The 25,744-nt window shown below is 42.2% G+C and overlaps 1 protein-coding gene across 5 annotated transcripts in view; it reads left to right on the forward strand.

The window, feature by feature from the left end:
* GLI3 (GLI family zinc finger 3) overlaps positions 1-25,744 on the forward strand; it is a 255,205-nt gene that overhangs the window by 213,674 nt on the left and 15,787 nt on the right. For all 5 annotated transcript variants that reach the window (XM_084896925.1, XM_084896927.1, XM_084896928.1 and 2 more), the window contains exon 11: positions 25,141-25,290. In XM_084896925.1, the coding sequence (XP_084753051.1) occupies positions 25,141-25,290 (150 nt within the window). The remainder of the gene's footprint in view (positions 1-25,140; positions 25,291-25,744) is intronic.

Genomic DNA, 25,744 nt, shown 5'->3' on the forward strand with positions numbered 1-25,744 from the left:
CTGTGCTTGCAGAGAGGAGAGAATCCCTGCCCTGCTGCTCCCTGGAGCAGGTGCCTGGGGGCAGGAGAACCTTATCCCAGGCTGTGTGGCCTAGAGCTCCAGTCCGTTACACATCGTAAGTATAGGGGGCTTTGTATTCTAGTTTAAAATCTGTTCTCTGTGTAATTTGCTAAACTTATTTTGGGGTGACACATTCAAGTGAGATATAAGTGGTGAAACAACTACAATTGATCCTTGACAATGGAGGTGGGGTTACGGGCGTCAAACCATGCATAGTTGAAAATTCATGGATAACTTTGACTCTCCCCAAAACTTAACTACCCTTAGTATCCGTGGGGGATTTGTTCCAGGACCCAGGACCCCACTCGGATAGTAAAATCCAGAATACATAAGTCCTCTATAGAAAATGAGCTAGAACAGTGCATACAGTAAGCCCTCTGCTTCCATGAATTCCCAACTGCAGATCAAAAGCACTGCAGTTATTTATTGGAAGGAACAAAAATCTGTGTAAAAGTGGACCCTCACCGTTCAAACCCGTGTTCAAGGCCAACTGTAGATACTTAGTGGCAGACATATGCATGTGGTTTGGCTCTATCAGCATTTCACATAGCTGCCATGCTGAGCTCTGGGTTTTGAGAAGAAAAGTGATATGAGTTACCTAACCCACTTCCCCAGATTGCCCAACTCCTCACCCTTCCTCCCTTTCTTTCCTCAATTCTCCTCACCAACTGGAGCTCCAGCGACATTTGGACTTCCAAGACGGGAGATGAGCAAAAGAAGAGAGAGAAATGGAACAGGAAGCAGAGGAGGGAGTAAAATAAATGTCTTTTGCCTTCCACCCCTCTCCGCTTCCCCTTCCTGGACTGGGTTTAGTTAGGCTGTGGCAGAGCCCCGGTGAAAGGTGTCTGAATAACAGACAAAAGGAGGCCCAGGGTGGAGAGTCAGGGGGCTTTTCCTGGGGCCAGGACTTAGCTGCTTCCCGCCAAGTGTGGTGTGCCTCCCGGCCAGCGCATGGCTCCTGGGATGACTTCTTGACCCCTGTGTGTACGTCCCAGAAACACTCAGGGCGGCGCGGGCACATGAAGGCGCCCCGCTAAGGGCTTGTTAATACAGTGCATAATTACAGAGGATGATGGGGGCTTAGGTCTCCAGCATTTTATTGGGTTTTCAAAGCTCCTTCGCTTCACTCTTCCTTCCCTCGCATGCATGACTTTTTCAGACCTGTAATTTGGCTCTTGGGATTAAGTGCTTTGTCTGTACTCATAAAACGCCATAAAGCCGCTGGACCCTGTGGATGCACGTAAACTCAAAGAATAAGTTGGTTCCAACATGCTGGAAGTCTGCTTCCAAAATTTTTAATTGCAATACAGTGTAACATTTAAGAGGGGCTTGGGAGGGTAATTAAATATGTGCAATTAATGTAGTGTATAATGGCTCTTCCTATTAATTTTTACAGCTCAAATACGGGTTTCCTGCCATATCCTTTCCAGTCCCGTGGGCCTCTTTACTTTCACTTAGACACCGAGGCCCGCCCACCCCAGGACCTTGACACTTGCCGTTTTTACTGCTCTGATGGATCTGACAGAATCCACAGGCTTCCCTCCAGGTCTCAGCTAAGGTTTCCACTGGGTACAAGGTTCTCACTGTATCTGAGTGGCTTCCCCTGACCTGCCTGTGGAACATGACACACGAGTCCCCTTCTCCACTCTCTTTATCCTGCTTTCAATTTTTTTACAGATCTTACAGTCTTATATACCTATATCAAGAAAATGACTCTTTTTATACTCCACTTGAATACTTTTGTCCTAAGGCCTAATTTGCTTTATATTCTGATTACTTTATCTAATATATGTATTATGTCTAATACATCTACCTATTTATTTTTTAACCATTCTCTATAGTTTTGTTTGTAATGACTCTGTCTAAGGTTAACAGTCATGTTTACCAGCTGAGAGATTTTGCCTATAGATTTGAATCATTTATTTTGAATGTGATTTTTTTTTGTTTTTTAAGTTCTCCCCATTATTTCTAGGTGTGCATTACTTCATTTTCCTAATTTCTACCATAGTCAACTTAAAAGTAAGTTTGGTGTTTTAAATATTAATGTGTTTGCATATATATTTATTTAATACGTCATTAAATGTATAACTTCTAATTGCTAAAAAAAAAAAAATAGATACCAAAAGAGACCCTCTTCACAATCACATTATGTTTTTCAGGACAATTCATTTATCATTTTAAAAATGATTTCCCTTCTCTTTCTTTACTTCCTGCTTTTCTCAATTTAATTAAGGCTCATAGACTCACTTATTATTATTACACATCTACGGGTTTTACCATGCAATTCCCCTTGCTTACGGTTTTACATATTTACTTTTATAAGTCTTTTCAACAATCTTTTATACTTTGCTCTGTGCGTCCAGTTGATTTCAATGCTTTGTCCTCTCATGCGATGGCTTTTCCTTGAGATTTTTCCCCCCTTATTTTTGTCAACAGGAAAAACTATCTTCCTACATTAGTAATAATTTAAATGAGCCAAATAGTTTGGAGAGAAAATTTTATTTTTCTCTTACATCCATATAATTCAACATTTTCTAAAATATATCCTTGCAGAATACTAGTACGGCAGGATATTGATAGATGTTCAGTGAAAAGCTATTTCTTGTTGCAGGATGTATCCAAGCCTTTAATATGCCAGTATGCCATTTGTCCCTTCACCTTGAATCCTGTTTCTGATTACTGTGTAGCAAAATTACGGTAACCCGTGTTTTCTTGTATGGAATGATAACTTACATTTTGCTTCTTTTTTTTTTTTCCTGAAAAATTGTAAATGATGCCAAATATATCTAGGTCTTTTTCCTTAAGTTCAGGTCCGCTTTATGCTAAGGATGTTTAGTTTGCTAGGGGTCAGTTTTCCTGTACTTTCTTTATTCCGCTTTTTTCTTTTGGAACATATGTGTTTGAGCTGCACACCGTGATGGGACTTGGTTTGGTTTCTGTGGTTGCTGTAGATTTTGCTTTTAGGGCTGCAAAATCTTTCCCCTCAGCCTGCTTATTTCTGCCCCACTCCAACTGCTCCCCCCCTTCCCCCCCAGTGCTTTGCGTGCAGGCATCATGGCTTCTTTTATCCCATTTGGGAGCAGCAAGCAGATCTCTCTAGTGTTTCCCCTGTTGTATTTCAGTTCAGAATCTACAAACTGTTTTCACTCTGAGTCTCCAGAATGTCATGGCCTCCTGCGAGGGTATTGGTTTGTCAGCGGTCTGGACCGAAAGTGGGTTGCTGGTCCCTATGGTGGTGGCAGGTTTCCCCTCTCAACCCCCATCGTTTTCTAAGTTAATTTGTCACCAGCTCCTTTTTTTCTGGTTTATTTTATATAACTTTAGAGTTTTAAAATAAAATACATTCATGTCCTTTAAAAAAAAAAACCAACCAGAGCTTATAAAAGATAAGGATTGAAAAGTCTTCTTTGTCTCCTGATTCTCGGCTCCCTCTGAACGTCACAACTGTTCTTAATTTCTGTATTTTATGTTACAGGAACATAAGCAAACACAAATACAAATTCTCATTCTCCTCCCTGCTTTTTCTCTCTGGTAGTATAAACAGCTTTCGGGCTGGGCAGGCGTTCACCGCTGTGGGGATCAGGTGGAATGATCCCTCTGCCCGCTTAGGGGAGAGGCTCCTGTTAGCTCTTCTCTCGGGGTGCAGCATGGCATGGTTCTCGTGCCGGTCAGCAGGGAGACACAGCCCGGGATGCACTCAATGTGTTGCTGAACCCGCTTCTTCTGATTCTGTAGAGCCGCGTGACCCACCCGTGTGTCCTGGGGCAGAATAGACAATGCTCACCCGTTTAGAGACTCATGGCATTTTGGCATCCAAGTGTGTAATCAGTGGTTCCTCTCATTGACAGAGTGTAGGCCAATATGGGTGTAAAACTAGGGGTGCGATATCCTAATAATAAAACCCTAATGTGCAAATGGACTGAACTGAACCACCGGTCGCTATGGTGCGCACTGACCACTAGGGGGTAGATGCTCAATGCAGGAGCTGCCCCCTGGTGGTCCATGAGCTCCCACAAGGAAAAGTGCTGCTCAGCTGGGCTCATGGCTGGCAAGCTCAATGGTGGTGGCAGGAGCCTCTCCTGCCTCCAAGGCAAGCAGACATCCACCGAGGGGTCCCGGACTACAAGAGGGCACAGGCTGGGCAGAGGGACCCTTTCCCCAACCCCTGCATGAATGTCGTGCACTAGGCCTCTAGCGCTAGTCTAATAGGACCTGGGACCCCATGTCATCAGCAACAGATGAGGTGGGGGACGCAATGGTTCTTCAACGCAGAGCATGCCTCAGAGTGTAAAGACAGGAGTTAATAAGGTCAGCAAGAACCACTCTGGGTGACTTAAAAGTAATGTGGTTTGTGGGAGGAACTTTTTCCTAATTTTATTGTCAGTGCCGCCCTAATCACCCAGAGGCAAAGGAAGACAGTGAAATTAATTAAAAAAAAAAAGTTCTGTTGTTTTTTCCTTTTTGAACAGTGGTTAGTTTTGGTTCAGAAGACTTACTAAAAGGGCCACGTTACTTATTTCAAGTCAGTAACGAACGTATCAGGCCATGGTCTGGGTTTTTATTGCTGTAGTTAGTTGTTCTCTGTACAATGATGGAAGCAGGTATGCTGGGTCATTTTTGTGTGTCTCACATGTTCATTCAGATGGTTCCATTTTTTTCCTTAATAGTTTTGCCATCAGAAGTTAGACTTTTATATTGATATTAATTTCCTATCATAAAATTATGTCCTATCGAATGTGAAGAGAACTGTACCCTACGTTCTTTCAACAACAAAAACTTCACTTGTCTGAATAGTCTTATTTACATAGTAAAAGTCAAATTCCAACTTTTTAAGTAACTGCCTACTAAATGTAAAATACTTTGGGTATACTTGAGTAAGATTTAATTCCATGGGCCCATCATACTCCATAGAGGCTAAAAAGCCATATGGAAGGAAATTCAGAAAAATAATTGGACATTGAAGTTGATTGGGGTGAAAACAATGCCTTTAGACCGAAGAGAAAGAAACAAAATAATTGAAGATTTAGCTCATATTCACCTCAAAGCTTTATTTAACAGAAAAGTGATTTGACTGTTGATGTTCAAAATTGACGGGTAATTTAGTGAGTAATATAATCTATAGTTTGAACATTAAGTTGGCTCTGTCAGTGTAATTTGTATGAAGCCAATATTATGTTCACACCATTCACAGCCTCTGCCAGTAATATTAAGTACTCTATTGAAATGCTATAATTCATTATTTTACATTTTTTGCTAAAAGTAATTCCTAGTCTGATGAAAGGTGTTAAATGCTAGAAATGGACTTTATTTTTGAGGCATTAATGGAGGGAAAATTATATAACTGACTGGAGGCCTGGTGCATGAAATTCATGCATGGGGGGGTAGTGTCCCTCAGCCCAGCCTACCCCCTCTCCAATCTGGGAACCCTCTCACAACCCTGGACTGCTGGCTCCCAACTGCTTGCCTGCCTGCCTTCCCGATTGCCCCTAACTGCTTCTGCCTGCCAGCCTGATCACCCCCTAACCACTCCCATGCCAGCCTGATTGATGTCTAACTGCTCCCCTGCCAGCCTGTTTGCCCCCAACTTCCCTCCTCTGCCAGCCTGGTCACCCCTAACTGTCCTCCCCTGCTGGCCATCTTGTGGTGGCCATCTTGTGTCCACTTGGGGGCAGGATCTTTGACCACATGGGGGCAGCCAACTTGTGTGTTGGAGTGATGGTCAATCTGCATATTACTCTTTTATTAGATAAGGATGGCTGTGCAATAGGCCCGTTAATGCTTCCTTGCCAGTTTACTTGACATAACCCACATCCTGCCATGGTGAAAAGCACTTGGTTACAGCACATTTTGAGCATCCTTTGAATGTTGTTGTTGTTGTTGTTTTTCAAGTTTTCTGGACACTTCAGTTAAGAAGCAGTAAAGGAACTATTTTTAAAAATATGTATAAAGAGCCGAAACCGGTTTGGCTCAGTGGATAGAGTGTCGGCCTGTGGACTCAAGGGTCCCGGGTTCGATTCCGGTCAAGGGCATGTACCTTGGTTACGGGCACATCCCCGGTAGGGGGTGTGCAAGATGCGGCTGATCGATGTTTCTCTCATCGATGTTTCTGATTTTCTATCCCTCTCCCTTCCTCTCTGTAAAAATCAATAAAATATATTTTAAAAAATAATAATACTTATAAAGAAAATGCAGTATTCTCGGTCACATGCTTGGCATTTGGGCCTGTGATGTGAATGCCTTAGAAGAGGTGCCATGTACTGATTACTTCAACCTTCCCAGTTCACTTACAAAATAAATCAAGACAGTCTTGGCCCCTCTAAGTCCCTGATGACCACTTCCATCATTTACCACCTCTTTCCAAGCTTTACCAGAGAATGACCTGGTGGAGCCAGCCTAATGACAACATCAGAAAGAAAAGGAACTCCTGATCCTTGTCTCTTGCCAAAAAAAAAAAAAAAAAAAGGAGGGGGTGGGGGAGGATCTGCAGCAGGCAAATAGATGTCCTCAGCCTAGAGCATACATTTTCTCTGAAGTACGGCAAGAAAAACAGTCTCAACGTTAGATTGAAAGAACCTTTTAGTGCATCTAGGCGGATGAACAGCCTACTCCAGCTGCCATGAAATATGAGGGGACTGAGATTATTGGATCACATTATGGCTTCACATTTCCCCGGCACCATTTCCTGAGCCCCTACTGTGTGGAGGTCATGGGGAAGGACTGTGGGGCACCGTGATGGATGAGACACAGTCCCTCTCCTGGGGAAGCAGCCTGGAAGGGGCGGGATCTGTGCTCCGGAAAATAAACTTCTCTAAGAAGGCCAGGTGGAAGGTATCGCCCAAGGAAGCTTCGTGTTCGGGAGAGTGAGGGCACACCTCCTGTCCAGACAAGCCACCCACTCTTCCCTTCTCTCCTTTTCTGCTACAATTCCTGTTGTGTTAGCACTCTTTTCCCTTTTGCTCATCTAAGCATATGGATGCAGAGGGCACCAGTGGCTCTGATACTCTGTGATCTGGGTTCATGGTCGGTTCTGCCAGGGACTGTCAATAGCATTCGCTTTCATAAAATGTGAACATGGACAACTCATTGGTCACAGGCAAGCCCGGCATCCTAGTAAACGTGTAAGCCTGCAGGGTCGGCAGTTCAGCCACCACATAGCAGCTTTTAAGGATGTTGTAAAACTCTTTCCATAAATAATGTTAGCAGTGGGGGACGAGGGAGCTGCACTTCTCAGAATGTCAAGTTTCTTGATCAACTTCCAACCGGTGAGGCGAGATGCAATGATTTCCTGAGAGATGGCACCTGAGGCTTAGGTTATACAGCGTATGGAAACATCAGTGGGGGGAAAAACAAAATGTAAGCCCCTGTTTTTTAAACAATATTTTTATGTAGCAGTCAAAGGGAAATGATCAACGCCCACACCCCTCCCCGGTGAGATGAAGGGAGTGTCCCTCCAGCAGCTTTCCAATATGAAGAAATAAAAACCCCTGTCCCTCTGCCCATCGTTTCATGGCCCCGTGCACTTGCACAGGAAATCAAGGGAGATTGTAAAACACTGCATTCCCGGAGCCCGGAGTTTCACTTCGCCACACTTACCACATACAGATGCATCCACTCAAATCGGAACAAGATGTGATCTTGCTGAGAAAGAATCCTTATACTATTATGTTACCTCCCCCTTGAAAATTCCCTCATGCATGTGTAAAACCCAGAAGGCCGAACGTGGAATACGGAAAGAAAGTCTTTAAAAGGCTTGAAAGCAAGCTGCGCTGACTTTCCCTGTGTCGTATTATATATACATATTACAGTCATGTCAGCGATTAAAAGTGCTGTTCTGCTGCATTATGAACTGATTTTGTGTTAAGGATTAGATAACTCTCCCCACAACCCCGCATGACTTCCTTTTATGTCCTAAAGGCAAGTCTTTTCTCTTGGGTCGGGAATGTAATAAGGTAAGTTTTCCTCTCTCTGGGATATTGTGTCTGTCTCGCTGTGTTTAAATTGATACAGAAAGCTTTTCAGAGCAAAATACAGTATTTTCTTTGTGTACGTGCCAGCAGTTGACTAACCCAGGGGGAATTCTCTGTGTTGAACACTTTAAAGGTACAGATTGGGTGTGTTTGAACTGGTGATGCTCGGTGAAGTCCGCCGGGAACGTGGATTGGCCATGGCTCTCTCATGTGGTCCTGAGAGGGAAATCATTGTTCTAGCCAATGATTTCTTAAATGATAAATTCATTCAGAAAATTTACCCAGCTCATTTTAATCATAGCTCAGGGCAGAAATAAAGAGGAATGTTGCAGTATGTGTAAATGTGCTTACATAGAATTTAAAGAAATGTACCTACCCAAAACAACTTTCTTACATTCCCATCCAGTGTATGAAATGAGAGCACGTGCCTTCTGGGAGTTGAGCCACAGACCCTGATATCCACAAAATAGCAAATTCACTATTTGAAGTAAAGGTGAATTTCTCTCCTTCCAGACCACTAGTTGCCAGAGGTCAAGGCTGTTTCTAACCAAGGATAACTTATTTAGCCTTTCAAACTTTGGTTAATGGTTTTGGTAGTAGCGGGGTGTTGGAATGCTTACAAAGCATAAGCAGTACCTCTGTCTGAGTGTGTGCTTGTGTCCCCGTAGGAATGCATGTGTTTCCCTCCCTCCTTCCCTCTCTCCCTCCCTCCCTTCCTTCTTTTGGGCGCAGTTCACCCTGTCTTTTCTGTACACTTTCTGTATTTAATTTAAAAGAACTGAGAAATTCTCTCCCTTCTGGTTAGCCCTCGGGCTCTTTATTTTAACAAAATGCTTTTTAAAAAATTATTTTGGTGCTTACTCTTGAATATATCACTCTTTCCTTAGTTCCATCTATGTGTAAGTAGAAGGTGTTTGGCTCTCAATTCTGTTCTCAGCTATACCATGAACTCATAGTGTACTATGAGATAAGTTTCTGCACCTCTGCACATCAGGAAAACCTCCTCTAGTAGTTAAAGAAGGAGAGGGAATTCAGACAAGTGGAAAGCCATCACACAAGCAGGCCAGGTGCAAGAGCTGACATGAGCAAAGAGACAGTGCATACAGTCTGCACGTCAGATCCCTGGAAACGGACGAGAGAAAACAAAGCAAGAATGATTGTGAATGCTGGCCACCACCCTCCCATGAGCCCGTACAATAGATTTATATTTTTTCATGGGAAGCTCTTAGGTGAAGACAGCCTGGAACCATGATGCCCACCTTGACTGTTTCTCAAAATACTGTGTTGATACTTGTGTTGATGAGTGACCTAAAAAATAAAATGCACAGCCCAGCCAACATAGCTCAGCGGTTGAGCATCGACCCAGCAACCAAGAGGTCACTGTTTCAATTTCCAGTCAGGGCACATGCAGGAAGCAGCCAATCAATGATGTTCCTCTCTCTTCTATGTTTCTATCTCTCTATCCCTCTCCCTTCTTCCATCGATAAAAATCAATAAAAGTATATGAAAAAAAATAAAATGCACAAAGGTCATTTTGCAGATAATGTAGATAACAAGCAAATAGTAGTTTTACTTTAAATATCCAAGTGACAAAATTTGGACCTAACATTGAGTTTTATTTAGCTTCGGTCTTCAGTGTGCTGTGTTTTTGTTTTATTTTTTTGTGGGTTCTTTTTGCAAGTGCATTCGCTGTTTTTTCCAATGGAATGTTGATATTCATAAACTTTTAGCCAGTTTCTGTGCTATTATTCATAGGCAATGTGGAGACAATTATGAGAGCCACCTATATGTTGGCATATGCTTAAAGGATGAAATGAAACTTTTTTTGAAAGTTGCATGATTACTCGTTATATATGGGCCACATTTTTCTTGGAAAACGTGCTTATAAAATATGTTTTATAGAATCAAGTCCCCAAATTAAAAGCATTTTTAGGAATAAATTAACACTTCCTGAGAAATAAAATTTTTACTTTGGTGGAGAGGTGAAAGGCAAAGGGAAAAAAAAAAAAAAGCAGAAATGGCTCAAATTCAAGGAAAGTCACCCGCCCCCAGAGTGATTTCACCCTGTGAAGAATGGCACTTAGCTTGAGGTGGGCTGGCTTCCCAGTCGCTTTTGATTTCTTTTAAAAAATTTTAATGTATTTTTTGTTTTGTTTTTCCAGTTCACTTTTGGAAAGGTTCACAGATTATTTTGTGCACATAGACCCCCTTATTTTTATTTATTTTTTTAATTCTCAACTTTAAACCTGTGTCTCTTTGTAAAGTGCCTTCCTTATTTATTTCTCCAGTTGAAACTCTATAGGAACCAACCTTACATCATGATTTCTGTCTGAACAAACACTTTAGTCATGGTAGGGGGCAAAATTTCCATTACATGAATGAGACTTCCACAAGCAGATTAGAGAGGAAATATGGCCCTCAGTCTTCTGTTACTTAACACTCTCACATTAGGAAGAAATCTGGATAAACTATTGACAAAAAACAGTAGCCAGGGGGCAAAATTTCAGTGAGACAGAATATAGTTTAATCACAAGAGAAACTTGGCCATTTCACCCTCCCCTTCCTTATCTGAAGCTTTATTGGATTATTTCAGGAGAAACCTATAGTAAAGTATAAGATTACTTGCTTTCTATAGACAATGCAACATGAAAGTTAGGATAATCACATATATCCCAGAGTTCTTACTCCAAAATTAATGTCAGCTCAGTGTTGTCATGGGAGGCAAAAATAAATTTTAGAATTTATTTAAAAATAAATTTATGGCCAAAACCAGTTTGGCTCAGTGAATAGAGCGTCAGTCTGCGGATTGAAAGGTCCCAGGTTTGATTCCGGGCAAGGGCATGTACTTTGGTTGCGGGCACATCCCCAGTGAGGGGTGTGCAGGAGGCAGCTGGTCAATGTATCTCTCTCATCAATATTTCTAGCTCTTTATTCCTCTCCCTTTCTCTCTGTGAAAAATCAATAAAATATTTTTTAAAATAAATAAATTTATGAATAGGCCAGACCGGCATGGCTCAGTGGTTGAGCATCGACCTATGAACCAGAAGGTCACAGTTTAATTCCCTAGTTGTGGGCTAGATCCCCAGTGTGGGGCATTCAGAAGACAGCCAATCAATGATTCTCTCTCATCATTGATGTTTCTATTTCTACCTTTCTCTTTGAAATCAATAAAAATATATTTAAAAAAAAATAATAGGAGCCAGCTAAGATAACTCTAAATTATGTCATGATTAGCTCAAAATACCAGTCTACAATCGAAAGATAAAAGGGCAGTTCTACTTGGTTTACCTTAAAGGCATATGTGATGCTGAGGTTTGTCCAGTTGTTGAGAATGGAGTTATCACAGGAAATGGCTTCTGTTTCTTACGCCTTCTGGTTCTCATAGCACAAACCTAAGGCAAGTGGCAGATTGGGAATGTATTGAGACCTAATACCACATTAGCTCTAAATGTAGTCTTTCCGATAACACATTCCTCCAATAAAAATTTACTGAACGCCTACTCTACTGGGTATTGTTCCAGGCACTTGGAATAGATCATTGAACAAACCTGATAAAAATTCCTGCTTGTGTGCAGTTCACATTCTTATGGAGGAGAGCAGACAGCAAATCATAAACGGTCACTGGGTGTAAATTAAAGCATGTTAGACGTGATCCAAGCCCATCAGGGTAAGGGGGGGGGGGGTGTGTGGGTGGAGCTTCCAGGGACCAGGAGGTTGGACTGTAAGTGGGTGAACAGTCTTATTAAGGAGGTCACATTGGAAGGAGATAAAATAATCTTGACTTAGTAGCCACATCTTAGATGTAATCCAAGTGTCTCCAGCTGTGTGTCCAGTTGTCCTGCCTCTGGAGTGGCATTTTCCTTTAAGGCACTGGTCCGGCTCTTCATCTGGTATCCTGTGGGAAGTTGGTGTGCCCGGGTCTCTGTGGTCCTTGAGTCCCCTCGAATTCATCCCATCTTGCTGGGCACTCAGTCCCCAGTGACTGCTCTGTTTCCTTCATGCTGTTGTCCAGACCAAGAGAGGCAGGTAGCAGTCTTCTCCACCTCTGCTGCTGTTCTCCATGAAAAGGTTTAAGCACAGGACTGAATGTTACCAACATCTTGGAGGAAACCAAGAGGATTCAAGCAGAAAACACCTTAAAAATGATTGCTTTTGATTTTTGTTACCTGTTGATTAGCCCCTTCCAGCATGGGAATTAGAAATAGGACAGTTTCCCTTCTTAAGCTGCCATTCTCTGCCATGGTACTGGACAGTGTCTCTCTTTCCCATCTGATCTCCCAGAACTTGCTGGAACTGGGAGCTGTCACTGGCAGAGAACTTAGCTTTTACTGACTTCTGTAGATGTTCTGCCCACAAGTCCTGCAGATACACCCAACAGGATTGATGTGCCCCAGTCCCCGCCATCTTATTTTCCTCGTTTGTTCTCCCCTTTACTTCCTTTTTTGTTTACGTATTTTCTTAAACATTGGTTTTTCTTCATTTCCATTTGCTGTTCTTCTTCATCCTCTTTACCATCTCCCTAAACTAGGGGTTTTCAAATTGGGCTTTGTGCGATCCTTAAAATTCTGTATATTGAGAGCCATGGCCTTTCTTACATTCTTAAATCATGTTCAGACTCATCTTTTCCATGGTATCCCTTTATGGAGATGCCCTGGGACACTTCCAATATGTGATACCCCAGACGGAAACATAGTCAGTCCCAAATCTCCATTGCTGTTATTTTAGATCCTTTCAACTAGAAACTTCAGTATCATCCATTACTCCTCTCTTTATTTAGTTACCATCCACCAATTATTTGAAAATGTCTCCAAATTTAGCTCCTTCTCTCTTTCCTCTTGAGAAGATACTGCCCTAGTTCAAGACCACAGCTCTCTTGGATGATTATAGCAGCTCCCTGAATGGGCTTCCCACCCAGTTCCTACTCAGCTACCTTTTATCATCACATACCTGATCAATGTCCTGTTCAAAACTTAGCTGGTTGCCTGGGGTCTGGGTGCCTTAGGGCATTCAACACCCCTCATGGTTTTGCCCCACCCACCTCTGGCGCTCTCATCCTCCTGACAGCTCCCTCACCTCTCGTAGAGCATGGCTCACACACACTTCCTCCCTTGCACGTGGTGTTACTTACCAACATACCACGCTCTTCCTTGATGGTGGACCCTCTCTCTGGGGTACACTTCCGTTTGTTTCTGGCTCCCTCTCCCTTCTGAGTTCAGCTCATTTACCTGCTCCTGAAGGCTTTCCGGACTTCCTGCCTTTATTGCTACCCTCTCCATTTAATTTTAACCTCTTGTTTCTTGTTTGCTCCATTCAGAGTATCATCTCAGGCACAGTGTCTATGTTTTACTTATATTTGTTTTGCCACAGCAAACGAATGAATCCTATAGCCTAATGTCTGGTCAATGTTCTTTCTATAAACTCTGCGTTATCTACTAACATAAAGAAAACTAGATATGGAAAAATTAGTGCATGTCCATCTATAATAATAAAAGGGTAATATGCTAATTAGACTGGACATCCTTCCTACATCCTTCTGGACATACTTCCTGACGAAACCAGGCCAGAGAGAAGCCAGTCCGGCTGGCAGCCTGGGTAAGGAAGGTCTTCTCTTGCACGAATTTTCATGGCCTCTAGTATCATATAAGAACTTCTACTTTTATATCCTTATACTAGTATACACCAGCAATAAGTAATTACAATGTATAGAAGGGGAAGGTAGCATGTGAATAAGTTGAGTTGTTCAAAAAATGGCAGTTATTCTATAATGCATGTTGAAAAGCTGGCTAAAGCATCGATGTGCAAGGGTTTTCTTTCCATGTTTTTGGTGAGGCAAATCTGAAAAGGCCATGGGCAGGCTAGTTTTCCATGATATGGGATGTGAGGGAAGGAAGAGACTCCTGCGTTCGCCTGGGTAGTTAGTTTACTTTTTAGTTGCAAAGGTATCCATGACGTGAAACTAATTTTTAAACAGTATTCCTTTCTGCATTTTAACAGCCAAATTTGGATAAGATCCAATGGCTATGTCTTATTCAGCCTTGGATCTTCAGTGTTTAGGACAGTAACTGTCATATCATAAGTGAGCACTGAGTTAATAGTGATTGAATAAGTCAGCTGAGTGGGTTTGTGGGCAGATTTCCAAATTGATAATTTTGCCTCCTTGCCTGCCCTGTCTTTTCTTCCAATATTTCTTGAGATTTGCCTGTGTTTCCAACAGCAGCAGACCCTGCCCCTTTGCATGGTCACATGCACACATGTGCTCACTAATCTCTCTCTGACTGCTGAAGGCTCCCAGCACCTTCTGCAGCACCCTCCCTTCGCAATGTGATGGACAGAAAACCTTCAGGCAAAGTCATGCTCAGGGTTGGGACTGGGCAGGCACCACAATAAATCGTTTTTTCTTTTCTTAAAAATATATTTTTATTGATTTCAGATAGGAAGGGACAGGGAGAGAGAGATAGAAACATCAATGATGTGAGAGAATCATTGATTGGCTGCCTCCTACCTGCCCTCTCTCCCCAACTGGAGATTGAGCCCACAATGGGGGCATGTGCTCTGACGGGGAATCAAACCGTGACTCCAGGTTCAAAAGTCAATGCTGAACCACTGGGCCACACCAGCTGGGCCACAATAAATTTTCTATTCCATATCTTTAAAGGAGTTCATTTTTTAAAAAGTTGACTTTTTTTCAAAAATTAAAAAAATAGATAATCATTTGAAATCCAGATACATTTTTGTTATTGTCTTAACAAGTATTATAGTCATCAGAAATATAATATCAAAACCTGTGAAACAGTATGTAGCTTTTAGGGTTGATTAATCACAATGTTCAGAATTATTGTTGAGTAATGTGGAGGACATGAAGGTGCTTTTATAAGGGCTATGTATTAGAAGTGCAAGATGTGCTGTTATATTACTATATCTATTCACCCAAATATTCAAGTTTTATAACAAAAGAAAGCATGATTTTTTAAAATCCTTACCAAGGATATGTTTTAATTGATTTTTAGAGAGGAGGGGGGCCTTGATGAGAAAGAAACATCAATTTGTTGCTTCCTTAATGTTCCTGACCAGGGATCAGGGATCAAACCAACAACCTAGGCATGTGCCTTGACTGGGAATCGAGCCTTTTGGTTACAGGATGATGCTCAACCACCTGTGCCACGGGGCCAGGGCAGCATGTTTTTGAGGGTGTGACTGCTGTACAGATACAAGGTGGACCTAGTATGCATTAATCCTCCTTTCTCTTCATGGCAGAAATCCAAATCCCCAAGGTGGGATGCAATTTGGCTTCTGAAATATTTGACTTGGCAACAAATGCCATTCCTGTAGATGGCAATGCTTTCCAGATACACTGGATACATAGAAATGATCCATACCTGTGAGTGGCCAATCCGTTTCATCCTAGGCAGAGGTAGCGTTTTATGGCTACCTTTCCTGGATCCTCTGACCTCTTGCCCTTCTTCTCAGTCCAGGAGCAGGTGAGGTGCAGGAATGTGGGGTTTTACCTGCTTGTCCTTGGCCTTGGGAGCTAGAGCTAGGATCGCAAAGTTGGCTCTCACTGTGCTTGGTGGATTAGTTCACTGTAGAAATGAAATAGAAGATGTCTTTTTGAAGAATAGTTATCTAAATTATTTTGTTCTGTGATTACACAGTTTTTATCTTGTCTGTCTGAGTTTAGTATAGTTATTCTTATTTCTAAAATGGATACTAATAAATTCTTACTTGTTTAAACTATTAATAGTTTTCTTTGTGGTGACTAGGTCCCCAATCAGTTTGTTTAAGAAGAGTTTGTATTTTCATTTTGGCTTCTTATTTTGATTGATTTCGTTATTTTGGCTAAAGCAAAAGTTGGTATTTTAAAAGCATAAGATAAAAATTAAATATGCCCACATACTTGTAGATACGATGTAAGCAGAATCTTGAAATGTTTGGGGAGTATGATTAAACCGCTTTATATCTATATTTAAAATATCAATGGAATTTAAGGGATTTAAATATTGTCCTTTTCAGAAAAGAAATTCTGAGAAGTTCTTTAACAAGTCACCTTAATACACTGTAAAAGAACCTTCTGAAAAGAGAAAGGTTACATTTACTTTTTAGTAAAGTTAGAATCCAGAGAATAAAACTGTGAGAGAGCAGTTTTACAGTTCTTACAACTGATTATGGGCCCTTAACCCGTTTTCAGTGATGAGGTTGTCTTCTTTTTATCTAAGAAACGTCAATCACATTAATTGATGTTATTTGTTTTTATATTTTGCTTTTAAAATATTATTTTCAAAGACTATAATTTCAGTTTTGGGTCATCTTAATATTCAGCAGCATATTACTGTTCTGTGTTCATGAATTTGAACCAGTAACACATGCCCTTCTTCAGGGGGGAGATAGTGTCAGCTAAATAAATTATATCACAAATTACATAATGTTTACATCTAGTTGTTTTGTAATTCATGGTAACAACCAAACCAAAAATGCAGAGATTCTGAATTAACTGGCCTTGGATTTTTTATGAATTTTTTTTTAGTGAACTTTAGAATGTATAATTCATTAGAAAATAACCAGTTTTTCCAAATCATGTGCTATTTTGTATGAACTTACTTAAATTAATATCAGCCAGCATATAATGTTTTAGGTGTGTTCCAACTCTTTACAAAGTTTACTTTTCTCTATCTTCCCACTCATCTGTACAACTTGAAAGATGAGGAAGGAATATACGGAGAAGTTGTCATTTATGTGCAGTTCCCAGATTGTTAACTCTGAGTTCAGTATGAAATCCACCAGGAAATACTGTGCCATAAAAGTATGTTCTGCTTCAACTCAGTCTATCTGGATATTGTGTGTGTGTGTGTGTGTGTGTGTGTGTAAGTGTGTGAACAAAAGTTCTGATAAAGATGCTTATATAGCCTTCTGCTTCTGTGGGAAGTCATTTGTTAAGCCCAACCCCTAGTCTGTCTGAAGGCTAGATACAGTCCTGGGGAATGTTGGATTTTTTTCCTATTTCTTCCCACAGTCTCCATTGTCACCAGAGTTCATCACCAAGTACATTCCCCTGGTTTCCTTTTTTTGGAGTTGCGGAAGGGTTATATCTGTATTGAGATATAGTTCCTATACCCATTTGAAATATATAGCAATTCAGTGTGTTTTACTTATTCACAGAGTTGTGCAACCAATATCCCAATCCATTTAATAATATGTTTCATTACCCCGTCTCCCAGTCTCTCCTCAGCCACTGGCCATCACTAATCTGCTTTCTTTCTGTATGGATTTGCCTATTCTGGGCATTTGTATGAATGGAATTGTGCAATAGTTGTTCTTTTTGTGTGACTGGTTTCTTTTAAGTATCATGATGTTGTCCAAGTTCATGCAAATTTTAGCACATGCCACTATGTCAGTCCTTTCTGTACACTTTTGTTTCTAAATGTGAATGCTGGAGTTCCATTGCGGGGGAACATATATGTTCAGCTGACTGACTCTGGTGGGGGTGGGGTGGGGGTGAGGGAGGTACTGTGGAGCTCATTGTTTGGACAAAAGCATTTACCTTCTTAAGGAACTTTGCCTTTCTTCCACATGAAAGAAAATAATGTTTGTTACAGATTTGCACTTAGAAACAAAATTTAAATAACTGTACACAAGAAGTATATTTTGTTTGATCTCATCCCAATTCTCAATATTTACAAGTTAGAAATAGGAGAACATTTTATTTTTGTGAAGAGAATGCGGTTTCATAACCTGTGTCTTGAGTCCTCTTGTTTACTGTATAATTTAACAGCAAGCTGAAAGAAATGCAGATATTTTTATTAGGTCGTGTGAATTGAAGCAGTTGTTTATTGAGGTCTGCTTCTGAATGAAGATCCCTCTCGCAGCAAGCTGCTACAGCTTTTTAAACACGCTGGTAGGAAGATTGATGGGTGCCACTGAAACCATTTAAATTATTTTATTTATCTAAAATTAAAGTGCATATTGAGATATAGGGCCTTTTTCAGCCCTGATGTCTGTGCGTCCTGCTTATTTCTGCTCCTGCCTCATGAAGCCTTTAGAAATCCAATCACGGCCTGTCTCTAATGGAATCCATGTCATGACAGTTGTAAAACTTCAAAAATGGTCCATGTATCAAATAATAGATAACACAAGAAAATATATGCCTCATTTCAGGTGGAATGTTTTGAGAGATTCTTGTAGAGAGCTTTCATTGTAGACAAAGCATTTTAATCTATCAAATTATTTTTTTTAATATAAATTAAATGGATTCTAAATTGTTTTTCCTTCTTTCTCCTTTTCAGAAATATCTTTGGACTACTAAGTGAAGAGATAGTAATAGGTTTATTGAAAATTGAGCTTTTCTTAAAATAGTTTACATGTTCATATTCCATCCTCTGCCAAAATAGAAGAGTTTCTTAACGCACTCTTCAGCAAATCTTTAGAAGTTTCAAATTACTGAATTCTGTTAAACATATTCATTAACTCAACTTGGTTTATGAGCTAATGACCTGATAGCCATGTGAAAACATTTATAAAGTATCAACCATTTCCATTTTGATATTCTGAGAAGGAAATGTGTGTTTTCTTTCCTTTTAAAAATCAATCGTGGCATCAAATAGAGGCATGTTAGTGGGTCCAGATGCAGAGAAAGGCAGCAAAGGGATGAATCAGAAATAAAACTGAGCGTCCAACAAGCAGCTCTAGGCTTCAATGTACCTGTAAGCCTATAATGCAGTCCCATTGTCTTGGCTATCCCATCTAATAAAGATGTGATATACAACTTGGCCATCACTCCAACACAAGATGGCCGCCCCTATGTGGACACAAGATGAACACCACAAGAAATGCCGGCAGGGGAGGGCAATTGGGGGCAACCAGGTTGGCAAGGGAGAGAAGTTAGGGGTGACCAAGCTGGCAGGGAAGGACACTTAGGGGTGATCAGGCCAGCCGGGGTGCAGTTAGGCATCAATCAGGCTAGCAGGCAGAAGTGGTTAGGGGCAATCAATCGGCAGGCTAGTGGTTGGGAGCCAGAAAACCTGGATTGTGAGAGGGATATCCGACTGCCTTCAAGGGGTCCCAGATTGGAGAGCGTGCAGACTGGGCTGAGGGACACCACCCATCCCAACCCCCGTGCACAAATTTCGTTTACCGGGCCTCTAGTTCATATATAAAATGCAATGCTTTCTTAGTCTTTATTTCCTTTCCTAATAAAGCAGTCGCAGTATGTGTACCTGAGTGTTTGTGTGTGGAGAGAGATCATATCTACCTGAGTGCTACTATGCTCTTTGCTTTTATAGTTACCTTGTATTGTGGAAAAGACTGGTGTGCAACGTATATGCACAGGGTGCCATATGGTCCTCACTGTTTTTTGGATGTGCTCAACAGCAATATTTTCATCACAACTAGGGAAGAAATTTACCTTCTTGACATTAAGCAGCTGACTAATTTAAAGAGTGAACCACTTGAAACAGCAAGGCATTTGTTGATTAGTGTGTCACCTGGCTGACTGAGTTGAATGGGGATGTGCAGATGTGTCTTTGAGCCATGCTGTTGCTTCCCCTCTGACACATCACCTAAAATGGGAGATGCATCTAGAAAACTGCTTTTTTTTTTTTTAATCCTCAACTGAAGAGTGAGGATATTTTTCCCATTGATTTTAGAGAGCGTGGAGGGGAGGTTGAAGGGAGGAAGAGGGGAAGGAGAAAGAGAGAAACAGATGTGACAGAGACAGAGCTATTGGTTGCCTCCCATACTTGCCCTTACCAGGGGCCAGGATTGGTCCTGCAACCCAGTTACGTGCCCTTGACCAGGAATCAAACCCACAATCTTCCTATATGCAGGCTGGTATCTAACCACTGAGCACCATGATGCTTTCTGAGTGGGACTCTGCAGGGAGTCTGGCTGAAGGAGAGGAAGACAGAAGAAGGGTCACAACCTGCAGGAACAGCAGCTGTATTTGGAGCGCCGGGAACATTTGGACTCTATGAGCTGCAAGCCTGTCCTTCCTCTGAACAAAGGGGTAGGGATCAGACTGAGGAAAAACCGGCAGCTCTGAGCTCAGAGTGAAATGCTGGAGCAGGAAGAGAGCACCCGACTAGCTCAGGGACGCTCATTGAGGGCTTCCTTTGTGCTTCTGGGGGAGAGAAGGCTTCCCTGCCCCGTGTTCCTTCGGGTCTTCCTTCTGGCAGCACCTCAGCCTCTGTGGAGCCACTGAGGACTGGGCTTCCCAGAGAGAACCCTTCAAAGAAAGTAGCCCCTTCAACTGCCTCCATGTCAGGCCAGCCAAGGGATTGTCCACACCTTCCTCTGGCCCTGCGGCCCGTGGAGAGTGGAAGAGTCAGGGACACTGGGTCTCGGCTCATCCAGCCTCTAACAGAGTCGCAGTTGTGAAATCTCAATTCTGTTGGTTTGCTGTGGGCTCCTGAGATATTTGTTTGTTTGTTTGTCTGTTTCATCAGCCAACAGTTTCCTAAGGCAAAAGCCTATAATTAATCCCTGTTGGAAGACTGGCGAAACGGATCCATTGGGAAGTTCAGTGGTAGGACTCAGTCTTTCCCGGGCATTGCCTGGTCCCGGACCCCTGACCTGTTTATTCAGACAGGGTGCGTTCAGAGCGGTCCCACTGAGAGAGTTGGCATCCAACACCGTAATTTACACCATCGATCTCTTTCTGGCGCGTGGGCCTCTGGCAACTCGCAAGACTTTGTGTTGGATTCGTTTGGAATTTAATCATGAATCTATTTTCCCTCCAATTAAATTATTTATGTATTTGATTAACGTTTTCACTGCTAGAAAGTCAAATTTTCAAAGAAAACATGCCCGTTGAACTTCAGGGCGGTTTCTTGGGATCCGCCTGTCTGTGGAATATTAAGAACTCACTGTGTATTCGTCTCCTTCGCTTCCTGGGATTTCGGGGAGCAAAGAATGTGTGCTTTGTCCGCCGGGCCCTAGGAACACGATGCAGAAAGGGGTAAGTCTGTCTGGACTAACCCCTCCCCTCTTATTAGCGCAGGATTCCGACTCTCATCCCTTCCTACTGCCTTTCCTTTTCTCTGGCACTGAAACGTATCTCCTTCAAAGATATGTTTTACTTTTTCGGCTGGAGAGCCACCTTGACGGAGAAAGTCATGGGCCACAAAGGAGGCTTCGAAGTCATCCAGTGGAGGGGGACAAGCCCATGGCCTACAGGCCGCCAGCTTGGTTTTGCACGGCCTGTGAGCTAAGAATGGTTTTTACAGTTTTAAACAATTGGGGGGGGGGGAAACAAACAAAAAAACCCAGTGTTTTGTGTGTGTGTGTGTGTGTGTGTGTGTTTTTAATAATATTTTATTATTGATTTTTTTTACAGAGAGGAAGGGAGAGGGATAGAGTTGAAACATGGATGAAAGAGAGTCATCAATCAGCTGCCTCTTGCACCCCCTACTGGGGATGTGCCCGCAACCAAGGGACATGCCCTTGACCGAAATTGAACCTGGGACCTTTGAGTCTGCACACCGACGCTCTATCCACTGAGCCAAACCGGCATTTAAAAAAATATATTTTTTTTAATATTTCATGACACAGGAAACTTTTGGCGTCCATAGGTAACAGTTGTGCCCATCATTTCTGCGCGGTTATGGCTACTCCCCTGAAACAGTGGAGTTGACATAAGTAAGAAGTCGGAACAGAGACCATTGGCCCAAAAAGCCTGAAATATTTACTACCTGGCTTTTTAACGGAAAACCTTTGCTGACACCTGATCTAGTTTATCATCCTAAAGCAGCTATTTTCAACTTTTTTTCATCTCATGGCACACAAACTAATTACTAAAATCCTGTAGCACACCCAAAAAAATGTTTTTGCAAATATCTCACAAAAAAATAAATAGGTATACTTTTGATTTGTTCACACGGGACAGCTGTTGTTTTGTTGGCTATTGTCATTTTTTTTTAGTTGGCACGCTACGGGAAAAGAGGTCAGTGCCCCCAACTAAATAGTCAGGTATGGCATGCTTTAAAAATTCTTGTAGTCCGACCAACGTGGCTCAGTGGTTGAGCATCGACCTATGAACCAGGAAGTCACAGTTCGATTCCCGATCAGGGCACATGCCTGGGCTGCGAGCTCAATTCCCAGTGTTGGGATTGTAGGAGGCAGCCAATAAATGATTCTCTCTCATCATTGATGTTTCTATCTCTCTCTCCCTCTCCCTTCCGCTCTGAAATCAATAAAAATACATTTTTTTAAATTCTTGTATCACATCAGGTGAAAATTTCTGTCCTAGTTTTACAGATGAGAAAATAAAGTCCCAAATAGGTGGACTGAACTGTCCAAATGCACACAGCTCCTCAGGAATCGGTGTGGATGCATCTTCGGTTGCCCACCCTGCTCTTCCCACTGTAGCGGGAGGTCCGCCCTGAGATGAGCCCGCATGCATGCTCCTTGCAGAGGCCAAAGAAAAGTAAATACTAGGACCTATGGCTGTGTACAGTCTGTGGTTTCTTAGAATTTTAATTTTCACTGGAATCCAGCTCCAGGAGATGTTTGAAGCTTAAAATACTAGTACATTTGAACAACCTGGAGAGACAGAAAGATGCCTCTGTATTTCTTTGTAGTAACTGATGACATCCTAGGCTCAGCGTTTGGACCGTAAACACAAGCAAGATGGACCTGGTCCCTCCTTCTGGCTGAGATCAGAGAACTCATTTCAAGAACAAGAACGTGTGGTCTCCATCCAAACTGGCACTTGAACCGTTTCAAAAATTACAAAAAGCATGTTAGGTGGATTGCAGGCTCCTCTACGGGGGCAGAAAACAGCATTTCCAAGATGCTAATAATGGTTCAGATGGACAGCTAGCAGAATGGTTCAGATGGACAGGGCCTGCCCTGTCCCGGGCATGTGGGGATAACACGGCGTGTGCTTGCTGATTGGCATGGGAGTCCCATCACTGGAATTTTCAGATATTGTCTCAGCTTGGTACCAGTGTCCTTGTAGGTATCTGCAATCTGTCATATTGTATTCTATTCAGCAAAATAGGGCTCACATTTGGATATCTTTCTATTATACTTCTTTTGAATTCTTGAGAGTATGTTATTTTAAAGTAATATAATACCTGATATTAAAATCTTGTGTGGGTACTAGGTAAAATGAGGTTGAAAAGATAAGCAAAAGCATCAGCAGTACAATTTGTTTTGTCCAGCGAAAGTTTTCGTTTATTGAGGCTCTATCAGGTACCAGGAACACTTTTTCACTGAGAATTTGGAACTAAAAGACATGGGTTCCGACCTCAGAGTCACTCAGCCCAAATTCTAATTCAGTTTCCACTTTTAACTTTACTTGCCTCCCCTACTCCTTCCTTCTTTCCTTTTCATGTATATCAACCTACGGAGCTTTATTTCTAGTAACTTGGGGGAGGGGGAGAACTGAACAGAGGATAATTTTTATGGAGTGATTTTGTGTGATCATTAATTTTTTTTTTCTCCCTGGAAAGGAGAATTCATAGAACCCCTCTGTGTTACGTGGGCTTCAGGGCTGGATGTCAGCACACGTTTGGGACGATCCTGGGTGACGTGAATGGTCTGCAGAAGTGTACTTAAGGCACACGTTTAAAGATTGCCTCGCATGTCTGATCTCTTCACATACTTGGGAGACCGGCATGACTTTTAACAAACACCAATACCTAGGGCAGTTGGTTCTTTATAGGAAATTCACACCTGTTTGCCCTGGGGGTTGCTATACTGCTTGAACCTGTGTGATTCTGTGCGGCCTCCTTGTCTTCTGGGCCTTTGAAAGGAGGCTGGCTGCCTCCCTGTGCTCTGTGCTGTATTACCACACCCTTTGTTCCTCAGGATTTCTGGGGGCTGCTCCAGGAGAGGAGGATGAATGGTTAATTGCTTTTCTCTCCCCTCATTCAGTTTTCAGCTCAAGAGACAGCCCGGCTCACTTCCTTGTTTCCTTGCAGCAGCCGGCCGCCTAGTGGAGTAACTGGGAAAGGCAGGCTGTGATGGTGGAGTCTGAGGCTCCAGCCCCCAGAGACTGAGGAGCCTAGGCAGCAAAGTAATTAAACGTTCTGTCACTACTCTGCAGCTCGTGGGACCCGAGGGGAGCTTTCTTTCATGACACCATGTTTTTAGTGATTATATTTCCATGTCTGTGTGAGAAGGTGTTTGCAAAAACCCTACGTTAAGCCCCACAGAACTTGTGGGGTGACTGGAGAATAAAATCCACAGATCAAATTAGTACACACATTTCCCCAGGAATCCATAATTGACACGTTCATTATATCGTAATTAACTTAACTTTGATCCAAATTAAGAACCTTCTCTTCCTCTGGCGCTGCCAAAAGTTTCTTGTGTCTCCCAGCTGTATGGCACATGATGGCAAACTTTGAATTGTTGGGGAATTCGGGGAAATGCATCTTCATTTTAGAAAACCAGGTTAACAGGACTGTGGAACTGGAAGGAATGTTTGAGAACTAGGTCATCCATTTATTTTATACATGCGACCACCGAGATCCTGAGAGCCTGTAGCATTTTGTGGACGATCGCCTGGTTTTCCAGTATCTCAGTTTCCTTCTCTGTGATTCTTATTCTGAAAGAAATCCCACTCATTGTGAACAAAGTGTAGCTTAGAGAAGCGGTTTTGTGTGTGTGTGTGTGTGTGTGTGTGTGTGTGTGTGTTTGTGTGTGTGTTTGGGGGAAGGGTTCTCATTACAGATTGTGTGTGTTTGTGTGCACGCATGCGTGTGTGTCCTTCTTCTGCAGCCAGCTATGGCCCTGACCCATGGCCTGGGTGTGTGAGCGCTGGAGAGGGCCTCAGTGGGCAGTGAACCTTGACCCCCACTTGGTAGATGAACAATAACAGAAACCCAAAGAGCACGTGTGGCTCACCCTGTTTCACAGCTCTGCTCTGCAGATGCCCTGGGACATTAGGCTCCCTCCAAAGAGTGTCCCTTCTGTGAGATAGGAAGTATACACAACACAGTTAATATGAGCAACTTTAAGTAAGAAGTATGCTCACTAGGGCAAAATAACCTGTAATAGGGTAAAGTTATCAGATAGTCTTTAGAGCATTTTTTGCATTGCTGCTTTTTTGCCTTTAGAAATTAGTAATAGATTTTTATTTAATTTCTCACTTTCTTTCTTTTTTTCGACCCCCCAGCATATAAATAACGACCATATTCATGGAGAGAAGAAGGAATTTGTGTGCCGGTGGCTCGATTGCTCCAGGGAGCAGAAGCCCTTCAAAGCCCAGTACATGCTGGTGGTGCATATGAGACGACACACGGGAGAGAAACCTCACAAATGCACTGTGAGTACACAGGCGGGCTGTGAGCCTGGGGGTCCCCCACACCTGTGGGTGTCCGGATCCGGACCATGGATCCTTTGCCATACTCTCAGGGTTGTGCGTGGTGGCTCCAGCTCAGGGGTGGCATGGCTGGGTGGTGGGTGCTGTCTGTGATGAATACAGTGGTTTGTCAAAGTGATTTCTGAAATGGGAGAGAAGCAAAAAATGGAGAAAGAATGCTGGCAGCTGAGCTTTGGGGGACGGTGGACGGGTTCTAGATGGTTGTGTACTGTCGAACACAGTAGCCACAAGCCACATGTACCTCTTGTGCACTTTCTAAATATAAATATAAATATAAATATAAATATAAATATAAATATAAATATAAATATAAATATAAATATAAATATAAATATATATATATATTACTGATTTCAGAGAGGAAGGGAGAGATAAGAAACATTGGTGATGAGATAGA

This window comes from Pipistrellus hanaki (assembly GCF_964339955.1).
Source record: "Pipistrellus hanaki genome assembly, chromosome: 10".
Lineage (NCBI taxonomy): Eukaryota > Metazoa > Chordata > Mammalia > Chiroptera > Vespertilionidae > Pipistrellus > Pipistrellus hanaki.